This window comes from Cololabis saira, chromosome 7, assembly GCF_033807715.1.
Source record: "Cololabis saira isolate AMF1-May2022 chromosome 7, fColSai1.1, whole genome shotgun sequence".
Taxonomy (NCBI): Eukaryota; Metazoa; Chordata; class Actinopteri; order Beloniformes; family Belonidae; genus Cololabis; species Cololabis saira.
In genome coordinates this window covers 26,603,941-26,628,287 of record NC_084593.1, presented here as the reverse complement: position 1 = coordinate 26,628,287, position 24,347 = coordinate 26,603,941, and the positions used below count along the sequence as shown (strand labels likewise).

At 40.6% G+C, this 24,347-nt stretch overlaps 4 protein-coding genes across 23 annotated transcripts in view; all 4 read right to left on the bottom strand.

Annotated features, from left to right (window-relative positions):
* Window positions 1-24,347, bottom strand: part of LOC133446996 (protocadherin gamma-C5-like) — a 320,234-nt gene that overhangs the window by 106,723 nt on the left and 189,164 nt on the right. The window contains exon 1 of one of the 20 annotated variants that reach the window (XM_061725349.1): window positions 20,630-23,159. The exons of 17 other annotated variants lie outside the window; for them this stretch is intronic. In XM_061725349.1, the coding sequence (XP_061581333.1) occupies window positions 20,630-23,014 (2,385 nt within the window). In that variant the 5' untranslated portion in view covers window positions 23,015-23,159. Of the gene's footprint in view, window positions 1-4,126; window positions 6,512-7,565; window positions 10,012-20,629; window positions 23,160-24,347 lie in introns of those variants that run through there. 2 more of the 20 variants (XM_061725345.1, XM_061725350.1) reach the window with 2 other exon arrangements.
* LOC133447003 (protocadherin gamma-A2-like) lies at window positions 937-3,598 on the bottom strand. Its single transcript, XM_061725374.1, has one exon. The coding sequence runs from the start codon at window positions 3,340-3,342 to the stop codon at window positions 937-939; it is 2,406 nt and encodes an 801-aa protein (XP_061581358.1). The 5' UTR covers window positions 3,343-3,598.
* On the bottom strand, window positions 13,389-16,582 carry LOC133447736 (protocadherin gamma-A2-like). Its single transcript, XM_061726463.1, has 2 exons — window positions 14,007-16,582; window positions 13,389-13,400 (listed from the first exon to the last, which is right to left on the bottom strand). The coding sequence occupies exons 1-2, from the start codon at window positions 16,410-16,412 to the stop codon at window positions 13,389-13,391; spliced, it is 2,418 nt and encodes an 805-aa protein (XP_061582447.1). The 5' UTR covers window positions 16,413-16,582.
* Window positions 17,379-20,068, bottom strand: LOC133447577 (protocadherin beta-16-like). The gene has a single exon (XM_061726287.1). The coding sequence runs from the start codon at window positions 19,819-19,821 to the stop codon at window positions 17,416-17,418; it is 2,406 nt and encodes an 801-aa protein (XP_061582271.1). The 5' UTR covers window positions 19,822-20,068; the 3' UTR covers window positions 17,379-17,415.

The following is a 24,347-nucleotide window of genomic DNA, read 5'->3' as shown; positions in this document are numbered from 1 at the left end:
AATCCCTGCCTCAATTCATGAGGTAAAATTCCGTGACAGAAGCGAAAAATATATCGAGGGTAGAAACCTTTGTTTTACATATCCTTCTCCACAAAAATGCCCGATCGTCGTCTGTCTTTTTTCCACTGTCTTATGTGACGATTACATGGGTGGTGCGGTTACAAATATATCCTAACTCATCAGCTCTCTGGTCAATAGAAGCGCTCAGAGTCCAAAACATAAAACTGCACAATATCTACTCAAATTAATCTGCAGACTTCCTTTGAAGTTTTTTTAAAACATTAAGTAAATCCCAAACATGTTTACATGACAGCAAACCGTTTTTAAACGAGTGGAGTCGGGCATGTTACAGGTTGATAATTTATAATCTAAGTCGTGAGAGTATGTCTAAAAACACAGACAAAGAATGCTGTAACCAAATATTTCAGATCCACAAAGGAGAAATACAGATTTTAAATTAGTTTCAGAAGCTGGAGTAACTTATGGATCTTGGTTGTCAGAAGTTTTGACAAAAAGAAGTATATATATGTAAAATATCAGCCCCCAAAAGAATGTATCCAATCAAAGTGAATGTAGTTCTTGAAATGCAATGGGGGAGGGGGGAGGGGGCGGGGGGATCTAGATTTCAAGTTATCGAGAGTAAAAACTGCTACTAATCATCTAGAATACATCCATCCATCGACTTCATCAACTTGAATTTATGCTTAGAATACGTAATAGGTGTATAAAGGATAGTGGTACTGTTACTCTAGCATTTGTTTTTTCATGGGAAAAAAGAGGAGATTTTAGATCTTGACTAAATAAAACAAAAAGAACCGTAATTAAATGAGTCAACAACACACCTTATTGCGGAAAATATATTTGTGAAAATATATTCAATCAAGTCAAATGCCATTTAATTAATAAATTAAGAAAAAAGTACTGAAAAACTTTGAATTAAAGGATTCTAACCTCTAAAGGAGAGTCTGGTTCATCCAGGATGCTCTTCTCAGTCTGCAATCGCTGCATCGTTCCTGTAGTACTGGGGTCCATTATCAACACGTTCTGACTTCCAGCTCCACCGAATTTACAGTCACTCTTTCTGGAGTCAGTCGTCCTGCACACCTCGTAATTGTACACGTGTGGGAGAGTCCCTGTCCCCAAAGTGTCCGAGTAACGTGGTGGATAATATGGAATCACAGGGAGGCTGGAGTGATACAGGATTCGAGATTGTCTCCATCTGTAGATTTTCACGGATATAATAACCACTAAACACGTGATGAAGAGGAAGGAGACTACAGCCAGAGCCAGCACTAAGTAAAAAGTTAGGTTGTCGTTGTATTCCTTATCTTGTGAAAAGTCAGTAAACTCCGACAGAACTTCCGGGAAACTGTCCGCCACCGCCACGTTCACGATGACTGTAGCTGAACGAGAGGGATGTCCGTTGTCCTCCACAATAACAGTCAGTCTTTGTTTGACAGCATCTTTATCAGTGACTTGGCGGATAGTTCTGATTTCTCCATTCTGTAATCCCACTTCAAACAGCGCCCTGTCTATGGTTTTCTGGAGTTTATAGGAGAGCCAGGCATTCTGTCCAGAGTCCACATCAACAGCCACCACTTTAGTGACCAGATAGCCCACATCTGCTGAACGAGGCACCATTTCAGCCACCACAGAGCCACCAGTCAGGACTGGATACAGAACCTGAGGAGGGTTATCGTTCTGATCCTGGATCAATATTTTTACAGTCACATTGCTGCTGAGTGGAGGAGAACCTCCATCTTGAGCTTTTACCACGAACTGGAAGTCTTTGATCTGCTCGTAGTCAAAAGAGCGTACTGCATGGATGACTCCACTATCAGCACTAACAGAAACAAATGAGGAGACTGGTACTCCGTTAACAGATGAATCCTGCAGTATGTAAGAAACTCGGGCATTTTGATTCCAGTCAGCGTCTCTAGCCTTCATTGAGAATATTGAGACGCCTGGCGTGTTGTTTTCTGTAACGTAACCGTCATATGAGCTCTTCTCAAAGACAGGTGCGTTGTCATTTACGTCAGAGATCTGTACGCTGAGAGTAACGCTGCTGGAGAGGGAGGGCACTCCTCCATCAAAACAGGTCACTGTCATATTATACTCAGACGCTGTCTCTCTGTCTAATTCACTTTCTGTTACAACGGAAAAAAAAATATTGCTCCTTGACTTTATGCTAAAAGGGGCATTTTCGCTTAAAACACAAATCACATTTCCATTTTCATTTGAGTCTGGATCTTGTACGTTAAGCATTGTCACAACCGTCCCGGGGCTCACGTTTTCAGACAATGCGTTTGACTTCGACATCACGTTAATGGACGGAGGGTTATCATTTATATCTATCACTTCAACAATTACCTTACATGCGTCAGACAATCCTCCCTGATCTACCACCTTCACATCTAATTCGTATAGTCTCCCCTTTTCATAATCAACGTTTCCTGCCAGTGACAACACTCCACTATCAGAGTTAATTTCAAAGATATTTGTTGATCCAATTTTCGAAATTGTGTACATTATTTTCCCGTTGTTTCCTTTGTCTTTATCTGTAGCCTTTACTGTGGTTATGAGAGTGCCAACGGGATCATTTTCTTTAACACTTGCTTTATATTCTGGCTTCGAACAAACCGGTGAATTGTCATTTGCGTCTAACACAGTGATGATAATCTGCATTGTCCCTGTGAGCTGTGGTTCACCTCCATCCAAAGCAGTGAGTGTTAAAGATAAATGTTCACTTTTCTCTCGATCTAACGATTTCTGTAAAACCATTTCGACATGTTTCGTGCCATCTCCTCGGCTAAGTGTTTTCAAAACGAAATGATCAGTCGGGTTTAAGGTGTAGCTGCTCAAACCGTTTACACCGACGTCATCATCAACTGCTTTTTCCAAGACAAATCGAGCTCCGGGATCAGCTAATTCACTGATTTCATATTTAATGTTGCCTCTCTCAAATGTAGGAGGGTTATCGTTAATGTCCATTACCTCAATCGTTACTGTGTAAAATTCCATCGGGTTTTCAAGGATCATTTGGAAATGCATTGCGCAGGGCATTGCTTGACCACACAGCGATTCTCTGTCTATTCTGCTTTTGATAAGAAGCTCCCCTCTTTCTCGCTTCAGCTCTACATACTCATCAGTATTACCAGTAAAAATGCGAGCTTTACCGGACTTGAGTCGGTCAATACCTAAACCCAAATCATGTGCGATATTACCTATTATTCCACCTCTTTCCATTTCCTCGGGAATCGAGTAGCTGACCTGCCCTCGCACACTGACAAAGAGGACTGAGAAGAACAACAGCACTTGCGTTCTCATTAATGCAGTCGACATGTTTGAAGAAAAGCTGAAATTCCTTGTTATCTGTCAAAAAACTCCAGGTTGGAAAATATGTTTATAAATATCCGGTCCCAAAACTGCTGGTCCTAAACTGTTTGATAAGGAAGCCCCATTGTGAAGTCCTGGCTCCGTTTTTTAGCTGCTCTCCCGACTGTTAAAGCTACCACTATTTTCCAGGGTATTATGTTAACATAGAGGGGAGTAACTGCAACAAACACACCTTCAACAGAAAGAAGGGTGACAGCGTCACTCTCTGTTCAGTGTTGTGAACTGCGCAGTGTTTTAGTGTGGAAAAATTAAATATATGAAGGAAGAGAGTATTCATATTATATTACATTTGTACATACAGTACACAAACACACACCCACACACACATATATCAATTCATCAAAATTCCGTGATGAATTGATCCTTTGCATTGTCAGTGGTGCGGTTTTCAAAAATAATACGCAAAGGTATGTATTTTGTTTCAAACAAAGCTATTTTGCTTGAATCTGTCAAACTGGTATTTCATTTTAAAATGACATGTTTACATAGTTGCCTTTTTAAGTAAACATTAATGATAGAGAGAAAGAATGTTAGAACGAGAGAGAGAGAGAAATAAAATGTACGAAAAAAAAATGTTACACTTGAAAACTCCCAGCTTTTGAGCACTGTGGAAATCGAGAGCTGTCCTTGGTGCTGAATTAGTCAAGGAACAAAACTTAAAGAATAGACAGTTGTTTGTTTAGTCGCTACAAGGGGAAAACGTTGAGAGTTAAATCTATTAGAAACTGACCTCTACAGGAGAATCTGGTTCATCCAGGATGTTCTTCTCAGTCTGTATCCGCTGCATCGTTCCTGTACAACTGGGGTCCATTATTAACACGTTCTGACTTCCAGCTCCGCCGAACTTACAATCACTCTTTCTGGAGTCGGTCGTCCTGCACACCTCGTAATTGTACACGTGTGGGAGAGTCCCTGTGCCCAAAGTGTCCGAGTAACGTGGTGGATAATATGGAATCACAGGGAGGCTGGAGTGATACAGGATTCGAGACTGTCTCCATCTGTAGATTTTCACTGATATAATAACCACTAAACACGTGATGAAGAGGAAGGAGACTACAGCCAGAGCCAGAACTAAGTAAAAAGTCAGGTTGTCGTTGTACTCCTTATCTTGTGAAAAGTCGGTAAACTCCGACAGAACTTCAGGGAAACTGTCCGCCACCGCCACGTTCACGACGACTGTAGCTGAACGAGAGGGATGTCCGTTGTCCTCCACGATAACAGTCAGTCTTTGTTTCACAGCATCTTTATCAGTGACTTGGCGGATAGTTCTGATTTCTCCATTCTGTAAGCCCACTTCAAACAGCGCCCTGTCTGTGGTTTTCTGGAGTTTATAGGAGAGCCAGGCATTCTGTCCAGAGTCCACATCAACAGCCACCACTTTAGTGACCAGATAGCCCACATCTGCTGAACGAGGCACCATTTCAGCCACCACAGAGCCACCAGTCAGGACTGGATACAGAACCTGAGGAGGGTTATCGTTCTGATCCTGGATCAGTATTTTCACAGTCACATTGCTGCTGAGTGGAGGAGAACCTCCATCTTGAGCTTTTACCACGAACTGGAAGTCTTTGATCTGCTCGTAGTCAAAAGAACGTACTGCATGTATGACTCCACTATCAGCACTAACAGACACATATGAGGAGACTGTTACTCCATTAATAGAGGAATCCTCCAGTATGTAAGAAACACGGGAATTCTGGTTCCAGTCAGCGTCTGTGGCCTTCACCGTGAAAAAAGAAACACCAGGTGTGTTGTTTTCTATAATATATGCTTCATATAAGCTCCTCTCAAAGACAGGTTTGTTGTCATTTACGTCAGATATCAGTAAGGTGAAGGCGACGCTGCTAGAGAGAGAGGGCACTCCCTCATCAAAACAGGTCACTGTGATATTATAGTCAAATGTGGTCTCTCTGTCTAATTCACTGCCTGTCACTAAAGTATAAAAATTATTTGTTGATGATGTTAAAAGAAAAGGTATATTTTCGCTGATAAAGCATTTCACCCTTCCGTTGTCTCCCGAATCTATATCGTCAATATTAATCATCGTGACAACGGTATTGGGTGCCGCATCTTCAGAAACAACATTTGATTTCGACATTATATTGATTTCAGGTTTGTTATCATTTACATCTTGCAAATCAATTATTAACTTGCAAGAATCCGTGAGTCCCCCATCATCAGTTGCACCTATGTTGATTTGGTAGTGTTTAGACTTTTCATAGTCGATATTTCCTATTAAAGTAACATCACCATTTACACTGTTTATTTCAAACATTTTTCGGACATTTCCCAATGTAGTTGTAATTGAATATGTTATCTGACTATTAGAACCTTCATCTGCATCTGAAGCTGTAACTGTAGCAACAACTGTTCCTTTAGGGGAATTCTCAATAACTGTAGTTTTGTATATTTGCTGCGTAAAAACAGGAGCATTATCATTAGCGTCTAAAACAGTGATGACAATCATCATCGTTCCTGACATCTGCGGCTCTCCTCCATCTACAGCCGTTAACACGAGCGAGATCTGCCCTTGTTTTTCTCTGTCTAACGGCTTTTGTAGCACCATCTCGACGTTTTTATTTCCATTTGCGTTATTGTGCAGCTTCAGAGCAAAGTTGTCTTTTGGTTTTAATTCATATCTTTGAACACCATTAATTCCGACATCGAGATCCACAGCCTTTTCTAACGAAAATTTTGACCCTGCTATTGCTGACTCGCTAATCTTGAAAATGATCTCACTTTTTTCAAAGGATGGTGCATTATCATTTATGTCTGTGATCTCGACTGTGACTGTATAAAATTCCATTGGATTCTCCAAAAGAATCTGGAAATGTAAAGCACAAAGCTCTGTCTCAGTACACAGGACCTCTCTGTCGATTCTCTCCTTGACGAGGAGGACTCCCTTTTCTCTGTTTAACTCGACGTACTCCTCGTTGCTCCGGGAATAAGTCTTTGCTTTGCCTGATATGAAACGTTTTTTCTCTAACCCCAAATCATTCGCAATGTTTCCAATTAATGATCCTTTGGGCATTTCCTCTGGAATAGAGTAGCTTGCCTGCGCATATGCTGAATCCAGCCGGAGGAGAAATATGAAAAAAAGTACTTGCCTATCCATTGTTCTGAATCTCCGCTATAATTTTCCAGTATAATCACTGAAATAGGTTCCACAATGAAAAAAATTCGATGCTGAAATGAACAGCTAATTATTAAACTCCACAGAGAAAAGTCACGGGAAAGTAGAGACCGCTTTCGATCCTTTTAAACAGTCTTTTTCTATGAAATCCCACGGACGGTTATCTGTCTGTTTCCACTGTGTGGATGTTATGTGGGTGGTGGCGCTACAAATATATTGTCAGCTATCAACACTGTGGTCAACAGCGGCCCTAAGAGTCCAAGCTATAAAACTGCATAGTATAAGCATACTCCATAAGAACTGTTTTGGAACATACAAAAAAATATTACTGAAAGTTACAATAAAATATTAAAATGATATTCAGGATTTGTCGTCAACGTAATTTGCATGCAAACATTTTGATTTTAAAAACTGACAATTTGATAACACAAATGATAATAACAAAAGGACCATATAACAGACTGTAGTTTACATTAATTATTCAGCTTGGTATGGGAAAATTAATGACAAAAATTCCAATAGAAACTATAAGTCGAATGAGATGAAGAACGGATAAGAAATGATTTGACGTAATAAGATGATTTGGAATTTATCGATAAAAATGCTCTAGTTAAAGTACAGCATGAGGCCTCAAGGGTATAGATAGATATAAGATGTGTTGTATCTAATTGGGAAAAAAAGCTATGAATGCGTCATGTCTTTACTTGATCAAGCAAGTGAAAGAAAGAAAGAAAGAAAGAAAGAAAGAAAGAAAGAAAGAAAGAAAGAAAGAAAGAAAGAAAGAAAGAAAGAAAGAAAGAAAGAAAGAAAGAAAGAAAGAAAGAAAGAAAGAAAGAAAGAAAGAAAGAAAGATATTACAATAATAGTTGAATAATAATCCATCATAAATAAACGTGTAATATGTTGAATACTACCACATTGTGAAAAACATCCAATCATCTGAAAACGGAAACCGTCTTCTGTGAATTTGATATAAAGGGAATTTTGTCATATGAAGGTGAACCCATTTTAATACAGAAAAGAAAACCATTCTAACCTCTAAAGGAGAGTCGGGTTCATCCAGGATGCTCTTCTCAGTCTGCAATCGCTGCATAGTTCCTGTAGAACTGGGGTCCATTATCAACACGTTCTGACTTCTAGCTGTCCCGAACTTACAGTCACTTTTCCTGGAGTCAGTCGTCCTGCACACCTCGTAATTGTACACGTGTGGGAGTGTCCCTGTCCCCAAGGTATCCGAGTAACGTGGTGGATAATATGGAATCACAGGGAGGCTGGAGTGATACAGGATTCGTGACTGTCTCCATCTGTAGATTTTCACGGATATAATAACCACTAAACACGTGATGAAGAGGAAGGAGACTACAGCCAGAGCCAGGACTAAGTAAAAAGTTAGGTTTTCGTTGTATTCCTTATCTTGTGAAAAATCAGTAAACTCTGACAGAACTTCAGGGAAACTGTCCGCCACCGCCACGTTCACGATGACTGTAGCTGAACGAGAGGGATGTCCGTTGTCCTCCACAATAACAGTCAGTCTTTGTTTCACAGCATCTTTATCATTGACTTGGCGGATAGTTCTGATTTCTCCATTCTGTAAGCCCACTTCAAACAGCGCCCTGTCTGTGGTTTTCTGGAGTTTATAGGAGAGCCAGGCATTCTGTCCAGAGTCCACATCAACAGCCACCACTTTAGTGACCAGATAGCCCACATCTGCTGAACGAGGCACCATTTCAGCCACCACAGAGCCACCAGTCAGGACTGGATACAGAACCTGAGGAGGGTTATCGTTCTGATCCTGGATCAGTATTTTCACAGTCACATTGCTGCTGAGTGGAGGAGAACCTCCATCCTGAGCTTTTACCACGAACTGGAAGTCTTTGATCTGCTCGTAGTCAAAAGAGCGTACTGCATGGATGACTCCACTATCAGCACTAACAGACACAAATGAGGAGACTGGTACTCCGTTAACAGATGAATCCTGCAGTATGTAAGAAACTCGGGCATTTTGATTCCAGTCAGCGTCTCTAGCCTTCATCGAGAATATTGAGACGCCTGGCGTGTTGTTTTCTGTAATGTAGGCTTCATATGAGCTCTTCTCAAAGACAGGTGCGTTGTCATTTACGTCAGAGATCTGTACGCTGAGAGTAACGCTGCTGGAGAGGGAGGGCACTCCTCCATCAAAACAGGTCACAGTCATATTATAATCAGACGCTGTCTCTCTGTCTAATTCACCTTCTGTTACAACGGAAAAAAAAATATTGCTCCTTGATTTTATGCTAAAAGGGGCATTTTCGCTTAAAACACAAATCACATTTCCATTTTCATTTGAGTCTGGATCTTGTACATTAAGCATGGTCACAACCGTCCCGGGGCTCACGTTTTCAGACAATGCGTTTGATTTCGACATCACGTTAATGGACGGAGGATTATCATTTATATCTATCACTTCAACAATTACCTTACATGCGTCAGACAATCCTCCCTGATCTACCACCTTCACATATAATTCGTATAGCCTCCCTTTTTCATAATCTATGTTTCCTGCCAGTGACAATATTCCACTATCAGAGTTCATTTCAAAGATATTTGTTGATCCAATTTTCGAAATTGTGTACATTATTTTCCCGTTGTTTCCTTTGTCTTTATCTGTAGCCTTTACTGTGGTTATGAGAGTGCCAACAGGAGCATTTTCTTTAACACTTGCTTTATATTCCGGCTTTGAACAAACCGGTGAATTGTCATTTACGTCTAACACAGTGATGAGAATCTGCATTGTCCCTGTGAGCTGTGGTTCACCTCCATCCAAAGCAGTAAGTGTTAAAGATAAATGTTCATTTTTCTCTCGATCTAACGATTTCTGTAAAACCATTTCAACATATTTCGTGCCATCTCCTTGGCTAAGTGTTTTCAAAACGAAATGATCAGTCGGGTTTAAGGTGTAGCTGCTCAACCCGTTTACACCGACGTCATCATCAACTGCTTTTTCCAAGACAAATCGAGCTCCGGGAACAGCTGATTCACTGATTTCATATTTAATGTCACCTCTCTCAAATGTAGGAGGGTTATCGTTAATGTCCATTACCTCAATCGTCACTGTGAAAAATTCCATCGGGTTTTCAAGGATCATTTGAAAATGCATTGCGCAGGGCATTGTTTGACCACACAACGATTCTCTGTCTATTCTGCTTTTGATAAGAAGCTCCCCTCTTTCTCGCTTCAGCTCTACATACTCGTCAGTATTACCAGTAAAAATGCGAGCTTTACCGGACTTGAGTCGGTCAATACCTAAACCCAAATCATGTGCGATATTACCTATTATTCCACCTCTTTCCATTTCCTCGGGAATCGAGTAGCTGACCTGCCCTTGCACACTGACAAAGAGGACTGAGAAGAACAACAGCACTTGCCATCCCATTAACGCAGTCGACATGTTTGAAGAAAAGCTGAAATTCCTTGTTATCTTTCAAAAAACTCCAGGTTGGAAAATATGTGTATAAATATCCGGTCCCAAAACTGCTGGTCCTAAACTGTGTGACAAGGAAGCCCCATTGTGAAGTCCTGGCTCCGTTTTTTAGCTGCTCTCCCGACTGTTAAAGCTACCACTATTTTCCAGGGTATTATGTTAACATAGAGGGGAGTAACTGCAACAAACACACCTTCAACAGAAAGAAGGGTGACAGCGTCACTCTCTGTTCAGTGTTGTGAACTGCGCAGTGTTTTAGTGTGGAAAAAATTAATATATGAAGGAAGAGAGTATTTATATTATATTACATTTGTACATACAGTACACAAACACACACCCACACACACATATAACAATTCATCAAAATTCCGTTATGAATTGATCCTTTGCATTATCAGTGGTCTGGTTTTCAAAAATAATACGCAAAGGTATGTATTTTGTTTCAAACAAATCTATTTAGCTTGAATCTGTCAAACTGGTATTTGATTTTAAAATGACATGTTTAGATAGTTGCCATTTTAAGTAAACATTAATGATAGAGAGAAAGAATGCGAGAACGAGAGAGAGAGAGAGAGAGAGAAATAAAATGTACGAAAAAAAATGTTACACTTGAAAACTCCCAGCTTTTGAGCACTGTGGAAATCGAGAGCTGTCCTTGGTGCTGAATTAGTCAAGGAACAAAACTTAAAGAATAGACAGTTATTTGTTTAGTTGCTGCAAGGGGAAAACGTTGAGAGTTAAATCTAATAGAAACTGACCTCTACAGGAGAATCTGGTTCATCCAGGATGCCCTTCTCAGTCTGTAATCGCTGCATCGTTCCAGTACAACTGGGGTCCATTATCAACACGTTCTGACTTCCAGCTCCGCCGAACTTACAGTCACTCTTTCTGGAGTCAGTCGTCCTGCACACCTCGTAATTGTAAACATGTGGGAGAGTTCCTGTCCCCAAAGTGTCCGAGTAACGTGGAGGATAATATGGAATCACAGGGAGGCTGGAGTGATACAGGATTCGAGACTGTCTCCATCTGTAGATTTTCACTGATATAATAACCACTAAACACGTGATGAAGAGGAAGGAAACTACAGCCAGAGCCAACACCAAGTAAAAAGTCAGGTTGTCATTGTACTCCTTATCTTGTGTAAAATCAGTAAACTCCGACAGAACTTCAGGGAAACTGTCCGCCACCGCCACGTTCACGATGACTGTAGCTGAACGAGAGGGATGTCCGTTGTCCTCCACGATAACAGTCAGTCTTTTTTTCACAGCATCTTTATCAGTGACTTGGCGGATAGTTCTGATTTCTCCATTCTGTAAGCCCACTTCAAACAGTGCCCTGTCTGTGGTTTTCTGGAGTTTATAGGAGAGCCAGGCATTCTGTCCAGAGTCCACATCAACAGCCACCACTTTAGTGACCAGATAGCCCACATCTGCTGAACGAGGCACCATTTCAGCCACCACAGAGCCACCAGTCAGGACTGGATACAGAACCTGAGGAGGGTTATCGTTCTGATCCTGGATCCGTATTTTCACAGTCACATTGCTGCTGAGTGGAGGAGAACCTCCATCCTGAGCTTTGATGTGGATCTGGAAATCTTTGATCTGCTCGTAGTCAAAAGAGCGTACTGCATGTATGACTCCACTATCAGCACTAACAGACACATATGAGGAGACTGGAACTCCGTTAATAGAGGAGTCCTCCAGTATGTAAGAAACACGGGAATTCTGGTTCCAGTCAGCGTCTGTGGCCTTCACCGTGAAAAAAGACACACCAGGTGTGTTGTTTTCTATAATATATGCTTCATATAAGCTCCTCTCAAAGACAGGTTTGTTGTCATTTACGTCAGAGATCAATAAGGTGAAGGCAACGCTGCTAGAGAGAGAGGGCACTCCCTCATCAAAACAGGTCACTGTGATATTATAGTCAAATGTGGTCTCTCTGTCCAATTCACTGCCTGTCACTAAAGTATAAAAATTATTTGTTGATGATGTTAAAAGAAAAGGTATATTTTCGCTGATAAAGCATTTCACCCTTCCGTTGTCTCCCGAATCTATATCGTCAATATTAATCATCGTGACAACGGTATTGGGTGCCGCATCTTCAGAAACAACATTTGATTTCGACATTATATTGATTTCAGGTTTGTTATCATTTATATCTTGCAAATCAATGATTAACTTGCACGAATCCGTGAGTCCCCCATCATCAGTTGCACCTATGTTGATTTGGTAGTGTTTAGACTTTTCATAGTCAATATTTCCTATTAAAGTAACATCACCATTTACACTGTTTATTTCAAACATTTTTCGGACATTTCCCAATGTAGTTGTAATTGAATATGTTATCTGACTGTTAGAACCTTCATCTTCATCTGAAGCAGTAACTGTAGCAACAACTGTTCCTTTAGGCGAATTCTCAATAACTGTAGTTTTGTATATTTGCTGCGTAAAAACTGGAGCATTATCATTAACGTCTAAAACAGTGATGACAATCATCATCGTTCCTGACATCTGCGGCTCTCCTCCATCTACAGCCGTTAACACAAGCGATATCTGCTCTTGTTTTTCTCTGTCTAACGGCTTGTGTAACACCATCTCGACGTTTTTATTTCCATCTGCGTTATTGTGCAGCTTCAGAGAGAAATTGTCTTTTGGTTTTAATTCATATCTTTGAACACCATTAATTCCGACATCGAGATCCACAGCCTTTTCTAACGAAAATTTTGACCCTGCTATTGCTAACTCGCTAATCTTGAAAATGATCTCACTTTTTTCAAAGGATGGTGCATTATCATTTATGTCTGTGATCTCGACTGTGACTGTATAAAATTCCATCGGATTCTCCAAAAGAATCTGGAAATGTAAAGCACAAAGCTCTGTCTCAGTACACAGGGCCTCTCTGTCGATTCTCTCCTTGACGAGGAGGACTCCCTTTTCTCTGTTTAACTCGACGTACTCCTCGTTGCTCCGGGAATAAGTCTTTGCTTTGCCTGATATGAAACGTTTTTTCTCTAACCCCAAATCATTCGCAATGTTTCCAATTAATGATCCTTTGGGCATTTCCTCTGGAATAGAGTAGCTTGCCTGCGCATATGCTGAATCCAGCCGGAGGAGAAATATGAAAAAAAGTACTTGCCTATCCATTGTTCTGAATCTCCGCTATGATTTTCCAGTATAATCACTGAAATAGGTTCCACAATGAAACAAATTGGATGCTGAAATGAACAACAAATTATAAAACTCCACAGAGAAAAGTCACGGGAAAGTAGAGACCGCTTTCGCTCCTTTTAAACAGTCTTTTTCTATGAAATCCCACGGACGGTTATCCGTCTCTTTCCACTGTGTGGATGTTACGTGGGTGGTGGCGCTACCAATATATTGTCAGCTATCAACACTGTGGTCAACAGCGGCCCTAAGAGTCCAAGCTATAAAACTGCATAGTATAAGCATACCCCATAAGTACTGTTTTGTAACATATAAAAAAATATATTACTGAAAGTTACAATAAAATATTAAAATGATATTCACGATTGTCGTCAACGTAATTTTCATGCACACATTTTGATTTTAAAAACGGACAATTTGATAATACAAATGATAATAACAAAACAAATATATAAGAGACTGTCCTTTAAATTAATTATTTAGTTTGGTATGGGGAAGATAATGACAAAAATTCCAATAGAATCTATAAGTCGACTGAGATGAAGAACGGGTAAGAAACTATTTGACGTAATAAGATGATTTGGAGTTTTATCAATAAAAAAAGCTGTAGTTAAAGTACAGGATGAGGCCACGAGGGTATAGATAGATATAAGATGTGTTGTATCTAATTGGAAAAAAAGCTATGAATACGTCATGTCTTTACTTGATCAAGCAAGTTAAAGAAAGAAAGAAAGAAAGAAAGAAAGAAAGAAAGAAAGAAAGAAAGAAAGAAAGAAAGAAAAAACGGAAACCGTCTTCTGTGAATTTGATATAAAGGGAATTTTGTCATATGAAGGTAAACCCATTTTAATACAGAAAAGAAAACCATTCTAACCTCTAAAGGAGAGTCGGGTTCATCCAGGATGCTCTTCTCAGTCTGCAATCGCTGCATCGTTCCTGTAGAGCTGGGGTCCATTATCAACACGTTCTGACTTCTAGCTGTCCCGAACTTACAGTCACTCTTCCTGGAGTCAGTCGTCCTGCACACCTCGTAATTGTACACATGTGGGAGAGTCCCTGTCCCCAAAGTGTCCGAATAACGTGGTGGATAATATGGAATCACAGGGAGGCTGGAGTGATACAGGATTCGAGACTGTCGCCATCTGTAGATTTTCACTGATATAATAACCACTAAAGACGTGATGAAGAGGAAGGAGACTACAGCCAGAGCCAGCACTAAGTAAAAAGTCAGGTTGTCGTTGTACTCCTTGTCCTGTGAAAGGTCAGTAAACTCCGACAGAACTTCAGGGAAACTGTCCGCCACCACCACGTTCACGATGACTGTAGCTGAACGAGAGGGATGTCCGTTGTCCTCCACAATAACAGTCAGTCTTTGTTTCACAGCATCTTTATCAGTGACTTGGCGGATAGTTCTGATTTCTCCATTCTGTAAGCCCACTTCAAACAGCGCCCTGTCTGTGGTTTTCTGGAGTTTATAGGAGAGCCAGGCATTCTGTCCAGAGTCCACATCAACAGCCACCACTTTAGTGACCAGATAGCCCACATCTGCTGAACGAGGCACCATTTCAGCCACCACAGAGCCACCAGTCAGGACTGGATACAGAACCTGAGGAGGGTTATCGTTCTGATCCTGGATCAGTATTTTCACAGTCACATTACTGCTGAGTGGAGGAGAACCTCCATCCTGAGCTTTGATGTGGAACTGGAAATCTTTGATTTGCTCGTAGTCAAGAGAGCGTACTGCATGTATGACTCCACTATCAGCACTAACAGACACATATGAGGAGACTGGAACTCCGTTAACAGATGACTCTTCCAATATGTAAGAAACACGGGAATTCTGGTTCCAGTCCGAGTCTATAGCTTTCACTGAGAATATTGACACACCTGGTCGGTTGTTTTCTACAATGTAGGCTTCATATGAGCTCCTCTCAAATGCAGGTGAGTTGTCATTCACATCAGCGATTTGTAAATTGAGAGTGACGCTGCTGGAGAGGGAGGGGACGCCTTCATCAGAGCAGGTTACTGTGATATTGTACTCAGAATCCCTCTCTCTGTCTAATTCACTATCGGTCACCAAACTATAAAAATTATTTGTTGACGATGTCAAAGTAAATGGTGTATGTTCGCTAATAAAACATTTCACGTTCCCATTGCTTCCAGCGTCTCGATCCTCAATATTTATCATCGTGACAACTGTACTGAGTTTAGCATCCTCCGATATTAGGTTTGACTTTGATATTATGCTGATTTCTGGTTTGTTATCATTTACATCTTGCAAATCAACAATTACTTTGCACGAATCGGTTAATCCTCCACTATCACTAGCCAGTAAATGTAATTGAAAGTGTTTTGATTTTTCAAAGTCTACATCGCCAATCAATGATATTCGACCGTTTTGTTCATTTACCTTAAATACATTCCTGACATTGTCTAACGTGTTTGTCACTGAATAGGTTATTTTACTGTTTGATCCTTCATCTGCATCTGAAGCTGTAACTCTAGAAACAATTGTTCCTTTGGGTGAATTTTCTATTACTGTAGCTTTGTATATTTGCTGTGTAAAAACTGGAGCATTATCATTAATATCTAAAACAGTGATTACAATCATCATTGTTCCTGACATTTTCGGCTCTCCTCCATCTACAGCCGTTAATATGAGAGATATATGTTCTTGTTTTTCTCTGTCTAAAGGCTTCTGTAACACCATCTCTACGTATTTATTTCCATCAGCATTATTGCGCAGCTGAAGAGCAAAATTGTCTTTTGGTTTCAGGACATAGTCCTGGAGATCATTAATACCAACATCAAGATCCACAGCTCTTTCTAAGACAAATTTTGCGCCCGTAACCGCTGATTCACTTATTTTGAATGACATCTCATTTTTTTCAAAGGTTGGTGCATTGTCATTAAGATCAGTGATTTCCACTGTGACACTATACAATTCCATAGGATTCTCCAAAATAATCTGAAAATGTAAAGCACAGAGTGGGGTTTCAGTGCACAGTGCCTCTCTATCCATTCTCTCCTTGACGAGGAGGACTCCCCTTTCTCGGTCCAGTTCGACGTACTCCTTGCTATTCCTGGTGTAGATTTTAGCTTTACCTGATATCAAACGTTTCGTTTCTAGACCTAAATCTTGAGCTATATTTCCAACTAATGACCCTTTTGGCATTTCTTCCAGAATAGAGTATGTAGCCTGAGCAAACACTGCGTCTAGGAAACCGAGAGAGATGAACAACAGTACTTGCCGATTCATTGTTCTGATTCCGCCAGGCTGAGGTTCCAGCTTATGTTCAATAAAAAAGACACAAAATTACAATCCCTGCCTCAATTCATGAGGTAAAATTCCGTGACAGAAGCGAAAAATATATCGAGGGTAGAAACCTTTGTTTTACATATCCTTCTCCACAAAAATGCCCGATCGTCGTCTGTCTTTTTTCCACTGTATTATGTGACGATTACATGGGTGGTGCGGTTACAAATATATCCTAACTCATCAGCTCTCTGGTCAATAGCGGCGCTCAGAGTCCAAAACATAAAACTGCACAATATCTACTCAAATTAATCTGCAGACTTCCTTTGAAGTTTTTTTTTATATTAATTAAATCCCGCACATGTTTAACATGACAGAAAACAGTTTTTAAACGATTGGAGTCAGACATGTTACAGGTTGATAATTTATAATCTAAGTCGTGAGAATATGTCTAAAAACACAGACAAAGAATGCTGTAACCAAATATTTCAGATCCACAAAGGAGAAATACAGATTTTAAATTAGTTTCAGAAGCTGGAGTAACTTCTGGATCTTGGTTGTCAGAAGTTTCGACAAAAAGAAGTATGTATATGTAAAATATCAGCCCCCAAAAGAATGTATCCAATCAAAGTGAACGTAGTTCTTGAAATGCAATGGGGGGGGGGGGGGAGGGGGCGGGGGATCCAGATTTCAAGTTATCGAGAGTAAAAACTGCTACTAATCATCTAGAATACATCCATCCATCGACTTCATCAACTTGAATTTATGCTTAGAATACGTAATACGTGTATAAAGGATAGTGGCAGTACTGTTACTCTAGCATTTGTATTTCCATGGGAAAAAAGAGGAGATTATAGATCTTGACTAAATAAAACAAAAAGAACCGTAATTAAATGAGAGTCAACAACACTCCTTATTGCGGAAAATATATTTGTGAAAATATATTCAATCAAGTCAAATGCCATTTAATTAATACATTAAGAAAAAAGTACTGAAAAACATTGAATTAAAGGATTCTAACCTCTAAAGGAGAGTCGGGTTCATCCAGGATGCTCTTCTCAGTCTGCAATCGTTGCATCGTTCCTGTACAACTGGGGTCCATTATTAACACGTTCTGACTACCAGCTCCACCGAACTTACAGTCACTCTTCCTGGAGTCAGTCGTCCTGCACACCTCGTAATTGTACACGTGTGGGAGAGTCCCTGTCCCCAAAGTGTCCGAGTAACGTGGTGGATAATATGGAATCACAGGGAGGCTGGAGTGATACAGGATTCGAGACTGTCTCCATCTGTAGATTTTCACTGATATAATAACCACTAAACACGTGATGAAGAGGAAGGAGACTACAGCCAGAGCCAGCACTAAGTAAAAAGTTAGGTTTTCGTTGTATTCCTTATCTTGTGAAAAGTCAGTAAACTCCGACAGAACTTCAGGGAAACTGTCCGCCACTGCCAAGTTCACGATGACTGTAGCTGAACGAGAGGGATGTCCGTTGTCCTCCACAATAACAGTCAGTCTTTGTTTCACAGCATCTTTATCAGTGACTTGGCGGATAGTTCTGATTTCTCCATTCTGTAAGCCCACTTCAAACAGCGCCCTGTCTGTGGTTTTCTGGAGTTTATAGGAGAGCCAGGCATTCTGTCCAGAGTCCACATCAACAGCCACCACTTTAGTGACCAGATAGCCCACATCTGCTGAACGAGGCACCATTTCAGCCACCACAGAGCCACCAGTCAGGACTGGATACAGAACCTGAGGAGGGTTATCGTTCTGATCCTGGATCAGTATTTTCATAGTCACGTTGCTGCTGAGTGGAGGAGAGCCTCCATCTTGAGCTTTTACCACGAACTGGAACTCTTTGATTTGCTCGTAGTCAAAAGAGCGCACTGCATGTATGACTCCACTATCAGCACTAACAGACACAAATGAGGTGACTGGTACTCCGTTAACAGATGAATCCTGCAGTATGTAAGAAACTCGGGCATTTTGATTCCAGTCAGCGTCTCTAGCCTTCATTGAGAATATTGAGACGCCTGGCGCGTTGTTTTCTGCAATGTAAGCTTCATATGAGCTCTTCTCAAAGACAGGTGCGTTGTCATTTACGTCAGAGATCTGTACGCTGAGAGTAACGCTGCTGGAGAGGGAGGGCACTCCTCCATCAAAACAGGTCACAGTCATATTATACTCAGACGCTGTCTCTCTGTCTAATTCACTTTCTGTTACAACGGAAAAAAAAAGATTGCTCCTTGATTTTATGCTAAAAGGGGCATTTTCGCTTAAAACACAAATCACATTTCCATTTTCATTTGAGTCTGGATCTTGTACGTTAAGCATTGTCACAACCGTCCCGGGGCTCACGTTTTCAGACAATGCATTTGACTTCGACATCACGTTAATGGACGGAGGATTATCATTTATATCTATCACTTCAACAATTACCTTACATGCGTCGGACAATCCTCCCTGATCTACCACCTTCACATATAATTCGTATAGTCTCCCTTTTTCATAATCTATGTTTCCTGCCAGTGACAATATTCCAGTATCAGAGTTCATTTCAAAGATATTTGTTGATCCAATTTTCGAAATTGTGTACATTATTTTCCCGTTGTTTCCTTTGTCTTTATCTGTAGCCTTTACTGTGGTTATGAGAGTGCCAACAGGAGCATTTTCTTTAACACTTGCTTTATATTCTGGCTTCGAACAAACCGGTGAATTGTCATTTGCGTCTAACACAGTGATTAGAATCTGCATGGTCCCTGTGAGCTGTGGTTCACCTCCATCCAAAGCAGTCAGTGTTAAAGATAAATGCTCACTTTTCTCTCGATCTAACGATTTCTGTAAAACCATTTCAACATGTTTCGTACCATCTCCTTGGCTAAGTGTTTTCAAAACGAAATGATCAGTCGGGTTTAAGGTGTAGCTGCTCAAACCGTTTACACCGACGTCATCATCAACTGCTTTTTCCAAGACAAATCGAGCTCCGGGATCAGCTAATTCACTGATTTCATATTTAATGTCACCTCTCTCAAATGTAGGAGGGTTATCGTTAATATCCATTACCTCAATCGTCACTGTGAAAAATTCCATCGGGTTTTCAAGGATCATTTGGAAATGCATTGCGCAGGGCATTGTTTGACCACACAGCGATTCTCTGTCTATTCTGCTTTTGATAAGCAGCTCCCCTCTTTCTCGCTTCAGCTCTACATACTCGTCACTATTACCAGTAAAAATGCGAGCTTTACCGGACTTGAGTCGGTCAATACCTAAACCCAAATCATGTGCGATATTACCTATTATTCCACCTCTTTCCATTTCCTCGGGAATCGAGTAGCTGACCTGCCCTCGCACACTGACAAAGAGGACTGAGAAGAACAACAGCACTTGCCATCCCATTAATGCAGTCGACATGTTTGAAGAAAAGCTGAAATTCCTTGTATCTTTCAAAAAACTCCAGGTTGGAAAATGAATATCCGTTCCCAAAACTGCTGGTCCTAAACTGTGTGACAAGGTAGCCCCATTGTGAAGTCCTGGCTCCGTTTTTTAGCTGCACTCCCGACTGTTAAAGCTACCACTATTTTCCAGGGCATTATGTTAACATAGAGGGGAGTAACTGCAACAAACACACCTTCAACAGAAAGAAGGGTGACAGCGTCACTCTCTGTTCAGTGCTATGAACTGCGCAGTGTTTTAGTGTGGAAAAAATAAATATATGAAGGAAGAGAGTATTTATATCATATTACATTTGTACATACAGTACACAAACACACACCCACACACACATATAACAATTCATCAAATTCCGTGATGAATTGATCCTTTGCATTGTCAGTGGTGCGGTTTTCAAAAATAATACGCAAAGGTATGTATTTTGTTTCAAACAAAGCTATTTTGCTTGAATCTGTCAAACTGGTATTTCATTTTAAAATGACATGTTTACATAGTTGCCCTTTTAAGTAAACATTAATGATAGAGAGAAAGACTGCGAGAACGAGAGAGAGAGAGAGAGAGAGAGAGAGAGAGAGAGAGAGAGAGAGATAAATAAAATGTACGAAAAAAAAATGTTACACTTGAAAACTCCCAGCTTTTGAGCACTGTGGAAATCGAGAGCTGTCCTTGGTGCTGAATTAGTCAAGGAACAAAACTTAAAGAATAGACAGTTATTTGTTTAGTTGCTACAAGGGGAAAACGTTGAGAGTTAAATCTATTAGAAACTGACCTCTACAGGAGAATCTGGTTCATCCAGGATGCTCTTCTCAGTCTGTATCCGCTGCATCGTTCCTGTACAACTGGGGTCCATTATTAACACGTTCTGACTTCCAGCTCCGCCGAACTTACAGTCACTCTTCCTGGAATCAGTCGTCCTGCACACCTCGTAATTGTACACGTGTGGGAGAGTCCCTGTCCCCAAAGTGTCCGAGTAACGTGGTGGATAATATGGAATCACAGGAAGGCTGGAGTGATACATGATTCGAGACTGTCTCCATCTGTAGATTTTCACTGATATAATAACCACTAAACACGTGATGAACAGGAAGGAGACTACAGCCAGAGCCAGCACTAGGTAAAAAGTCAGGTTGTCATTGTACTCCTTATCTTGTGTAAAGTCAGTAAACTCCGACAGAACTTCAGGGAAACTGTCCGCCACCACCACGTTCACGATGACTGTAGCTGAACGAGAGGGATGTCCGTTGTCCTCCACAATAACAGTCAGTCTTTGTTTCACAGCATCTTTATCAGTGACTTGGCGGATAGTTCTGATTTCTCCATTCTGTAAGCCCACTTCAAACAGCGCCCTGTCTGTGGTTTTCTGGAGTTTATAGGAGAGCCAGGCATTCTGCCCAGAGTCCACATCAACAGCCACCACTTTAGTGACCAGATAGCCCACATCTGCTGAACGAGGCACCATTTCAGCCACCACAGAGCCACCAGTCAGGACTGGATACAGAACCTGAGGAGGGTTATCGTTCTGATCCTGGATCAGTATTTTCACAGTCACATTGCTGCTGAGTGGAGGAGAACCTCCATCCTGAGCTTTGATGTGGATCTGGAAATCTTTGATTTGCTCGTAGTCAAAAGAGCGTACTGCATGTATGACTCCACTATCAGCACTAACAGACACAAATGAGGAGACTGGAACTCCGTTAATGGAGGAATCCTCCAGTATGTAAGAAACACGGGAATTCTGGTTCCAGTCCGAGTCTGTAGCTTTCACTGAGAATAATGACACACCTGGTCGGTTGTTTTCTACAATATAGGCCTCATATGAGCCCCTCTCAAATGCAGGTGAGTTGTCATTCACATCAGCGATTTGTAAATTGAGAGTGACGCTGCTGGAGAGGGAGGGGACGCCTTCATCAGAACATGTTACTGTGATATTGTACTCAGAGTCCCTCTCTCTGTCTAATTCACTATCTGTCACCAAACTATAAAAATTATTTGTTGACGATATCAAAGTAAATGGTGTATGTTCGCTAACAAAACATTTCACGTTCCCATTGCTCCCAGAGTCTCTATCCTCAATATTTATCATCGTGACAACTGTACTGAGTTTAGCATCCTCTGATATTAGGTTTGACTTTGACATTATGCTGATTTCAGGTCTGTTGTCGTTCACATCTTGCACATCAACTATTACTTTGCAAGAATCGGTTAGTCCTCCACTATCACTAGCCACTAAATGTAATTGAAAGTGTTTGGATTTTTCAAAGTCTATATCGTCAATCAATGATATTTCACCGTTTTCTTCATTTACCTTAAATATGTTCCTGACATTGTCTAACGTGTTTGTGACTGAATATGTAATTTTACTGTTTGATCCTTCATCTGCATCTGAGGCTGTAACTCTAGCAACAATTGTTCCTTTAGGTGAATTCTCAATAACCGTAGCTTTGTATATTTGCTGCGTAAAAACTGGAGCATTATCATTAATATCTAAAACAGTGATTACAATCATCATTGTTCCTGACATTTTCGGCTCTCCTCCATCTACAGCCGTTAATATGAGAGATATATGTTCTTGTTTTTCTCTATCTAAAGGCTTCTGTAACACCATCTCTACGTATTTATTTCCCTCTGCATTATTGCGCAGCTGAAGAGCAAAATTGTCTTTTGGTTTCAGGACATAGTCCTGGAGATCATTAATACCAACATCCAGATCCACTGCTCTTTCTAAGACAAATTTTGCGCCGGTAACCGCTGATTCACTGATTTTGAATGACATCTCATTTTTTTCAAAGGTTGGTGCATTGTCATTAAGATCAGTGATTTCCACTGTGACGCTATAAAATTCCATAGGATTCTCCAAAATAATCTGAAAATGTAAAGCACAGAGCGGTGTTTCAGTGCACAGTGCCTCTCTATCCATTCTCTCCTTGACGAGGAGGACTCCCCTTTCTCGGTCCAGTTCGACGTACTCCTTGCTATTCCTGGTGTAGATTTTAGCTTTACCTGATATCAAACGTTTCGTTTCTAGACCTAAATCTTGAGCTATATTTCCAACTAATGACCCTTTTGGCATTTCTTCCAGAATAGAGTATGTAGCCTGAGCAAACACTGCGTCTAGGAAACCGAGAGAGATGAACAACAGTACTTGCCGATTCATTGTTCTGATTCCGCCAGCCTGAGGTTCCAGCTTATGTTCAATAAAAAAAGACTCAAAATTACAATCCCTGCCTCAATTCATGAGGTAAAATCCCTTGACAGAAGCGAAAAAGATATCGAGGGTAGAAACCTTTGTTGTACAAGTATCCTCCTCCACAAAAATGCCCGATCGTCGTCTGTCTTTTTTCCACTGTCTTATGTGACGATTACATGGGTGGTGCGGTTACAAATATATCCTAACTCATCAGCTCTCTGGTCAATAGCGGCGCTCAGAGCCCAAACCATAAAACTACACAATATCTACTCAAATTAATCTGCAGACTTCCTTTGAAGTTTGTTTTTTATATTAATTAAATCCCGAACATGTTTAACATGCCAGAAAACAGTTTTTAAACGATTGGAGTCAGGCATGTTACAGGTTGATCATTTATAATCTAACTCATGAGAGTATGTCTAAAAAGACAGACAAAGAATGCTGTAACCAAATAGTTCAGGTCCACAAAGAGAAATAAAGATGCTAAATTAGTTTCAGAAGCTGGAGTAACTTCTGGATCTTTGTTGTCAGAAGTTTCGACAAAAAGAAGTATGTATCAGCCCCCAAAAGAATGTATCCAATCAAAGTGAACGTAGTTCTTGAAATGCAATGGGGGAGGGGGGAGGGGGCGGGGGATCCAGATTTCAAGTTATCAAGAGTAAAAACTACTAGTCATCTAGAATACATCCATCCATCCATCCATCCATCCATCCATCCATCCATCCATCCATCCATCCATCCATCCATCCATCCATCCATCCATCCATCCATCCATCCATCCATCCATCCATCCATCCACTTAATCAACTTGAATTTATCTTTAGAATATGTAATAGGTGTATAAAAGATAGTGGCAGTACTGTTACTCTAGCATTTGTATTTTTATGGGAAAAATAGGAACATTTAGATATTGACTAAATAAAACAAAAACTAGAACCGCAATTAAATATGAGAGTCAACAACACACGTTATGGCGGAAAATATATTTGTGAAAATACAGTATATTCAATCAAGTTAAATGAAATTTAATTAAGAAATTAAGATAAAAGCACTGAAAAAAAATTCAATTAAAGGAATCTAACCTCTAAAGGAGAGTCTGGTTCATCCAGGATGCTCTTCTCAGTCTGTAATCGCTGCATCGTTCCTGTAGAACTGGGGTCCATTATCAACACGTTCTGACTTCCAGCTCCGCCGAACTTACAGTCACTCTTTCTGGAGTCAGTCGTCCTGCACACCTCGTAATTGTACACGTGTGGGAGAGTCCCTGTCCCCAAAGTGTCCGAGTAACGTGGTGGATAAT

What these genes read in the sequence shown, in the direction of transcription:
- LOC133447003 (XM_061725374.1), bottom strand. Translation starts at nt 3,342, where the DNA reads ATGTCGACTGCATTAATGAGAACGCAAGTGCTGTTGTTCTTCTCAGTC.
- LOC133447736 (XM_061726463.1), bottom strand. Translation starts at nt 16,412, where the DNA reads ATGAATCGGCAAGTACTGTTGTTCATCTCTCTCGGTTTCCTAGACGCA.
- LOC133447577 (XM_061726287.1), bottom strand. Translation starts at nt 19,821, where the DNA reads ATGTCGACTGCATTAATGGGATGGCAAGTGCTGTTGTTCTTCTCAGTC.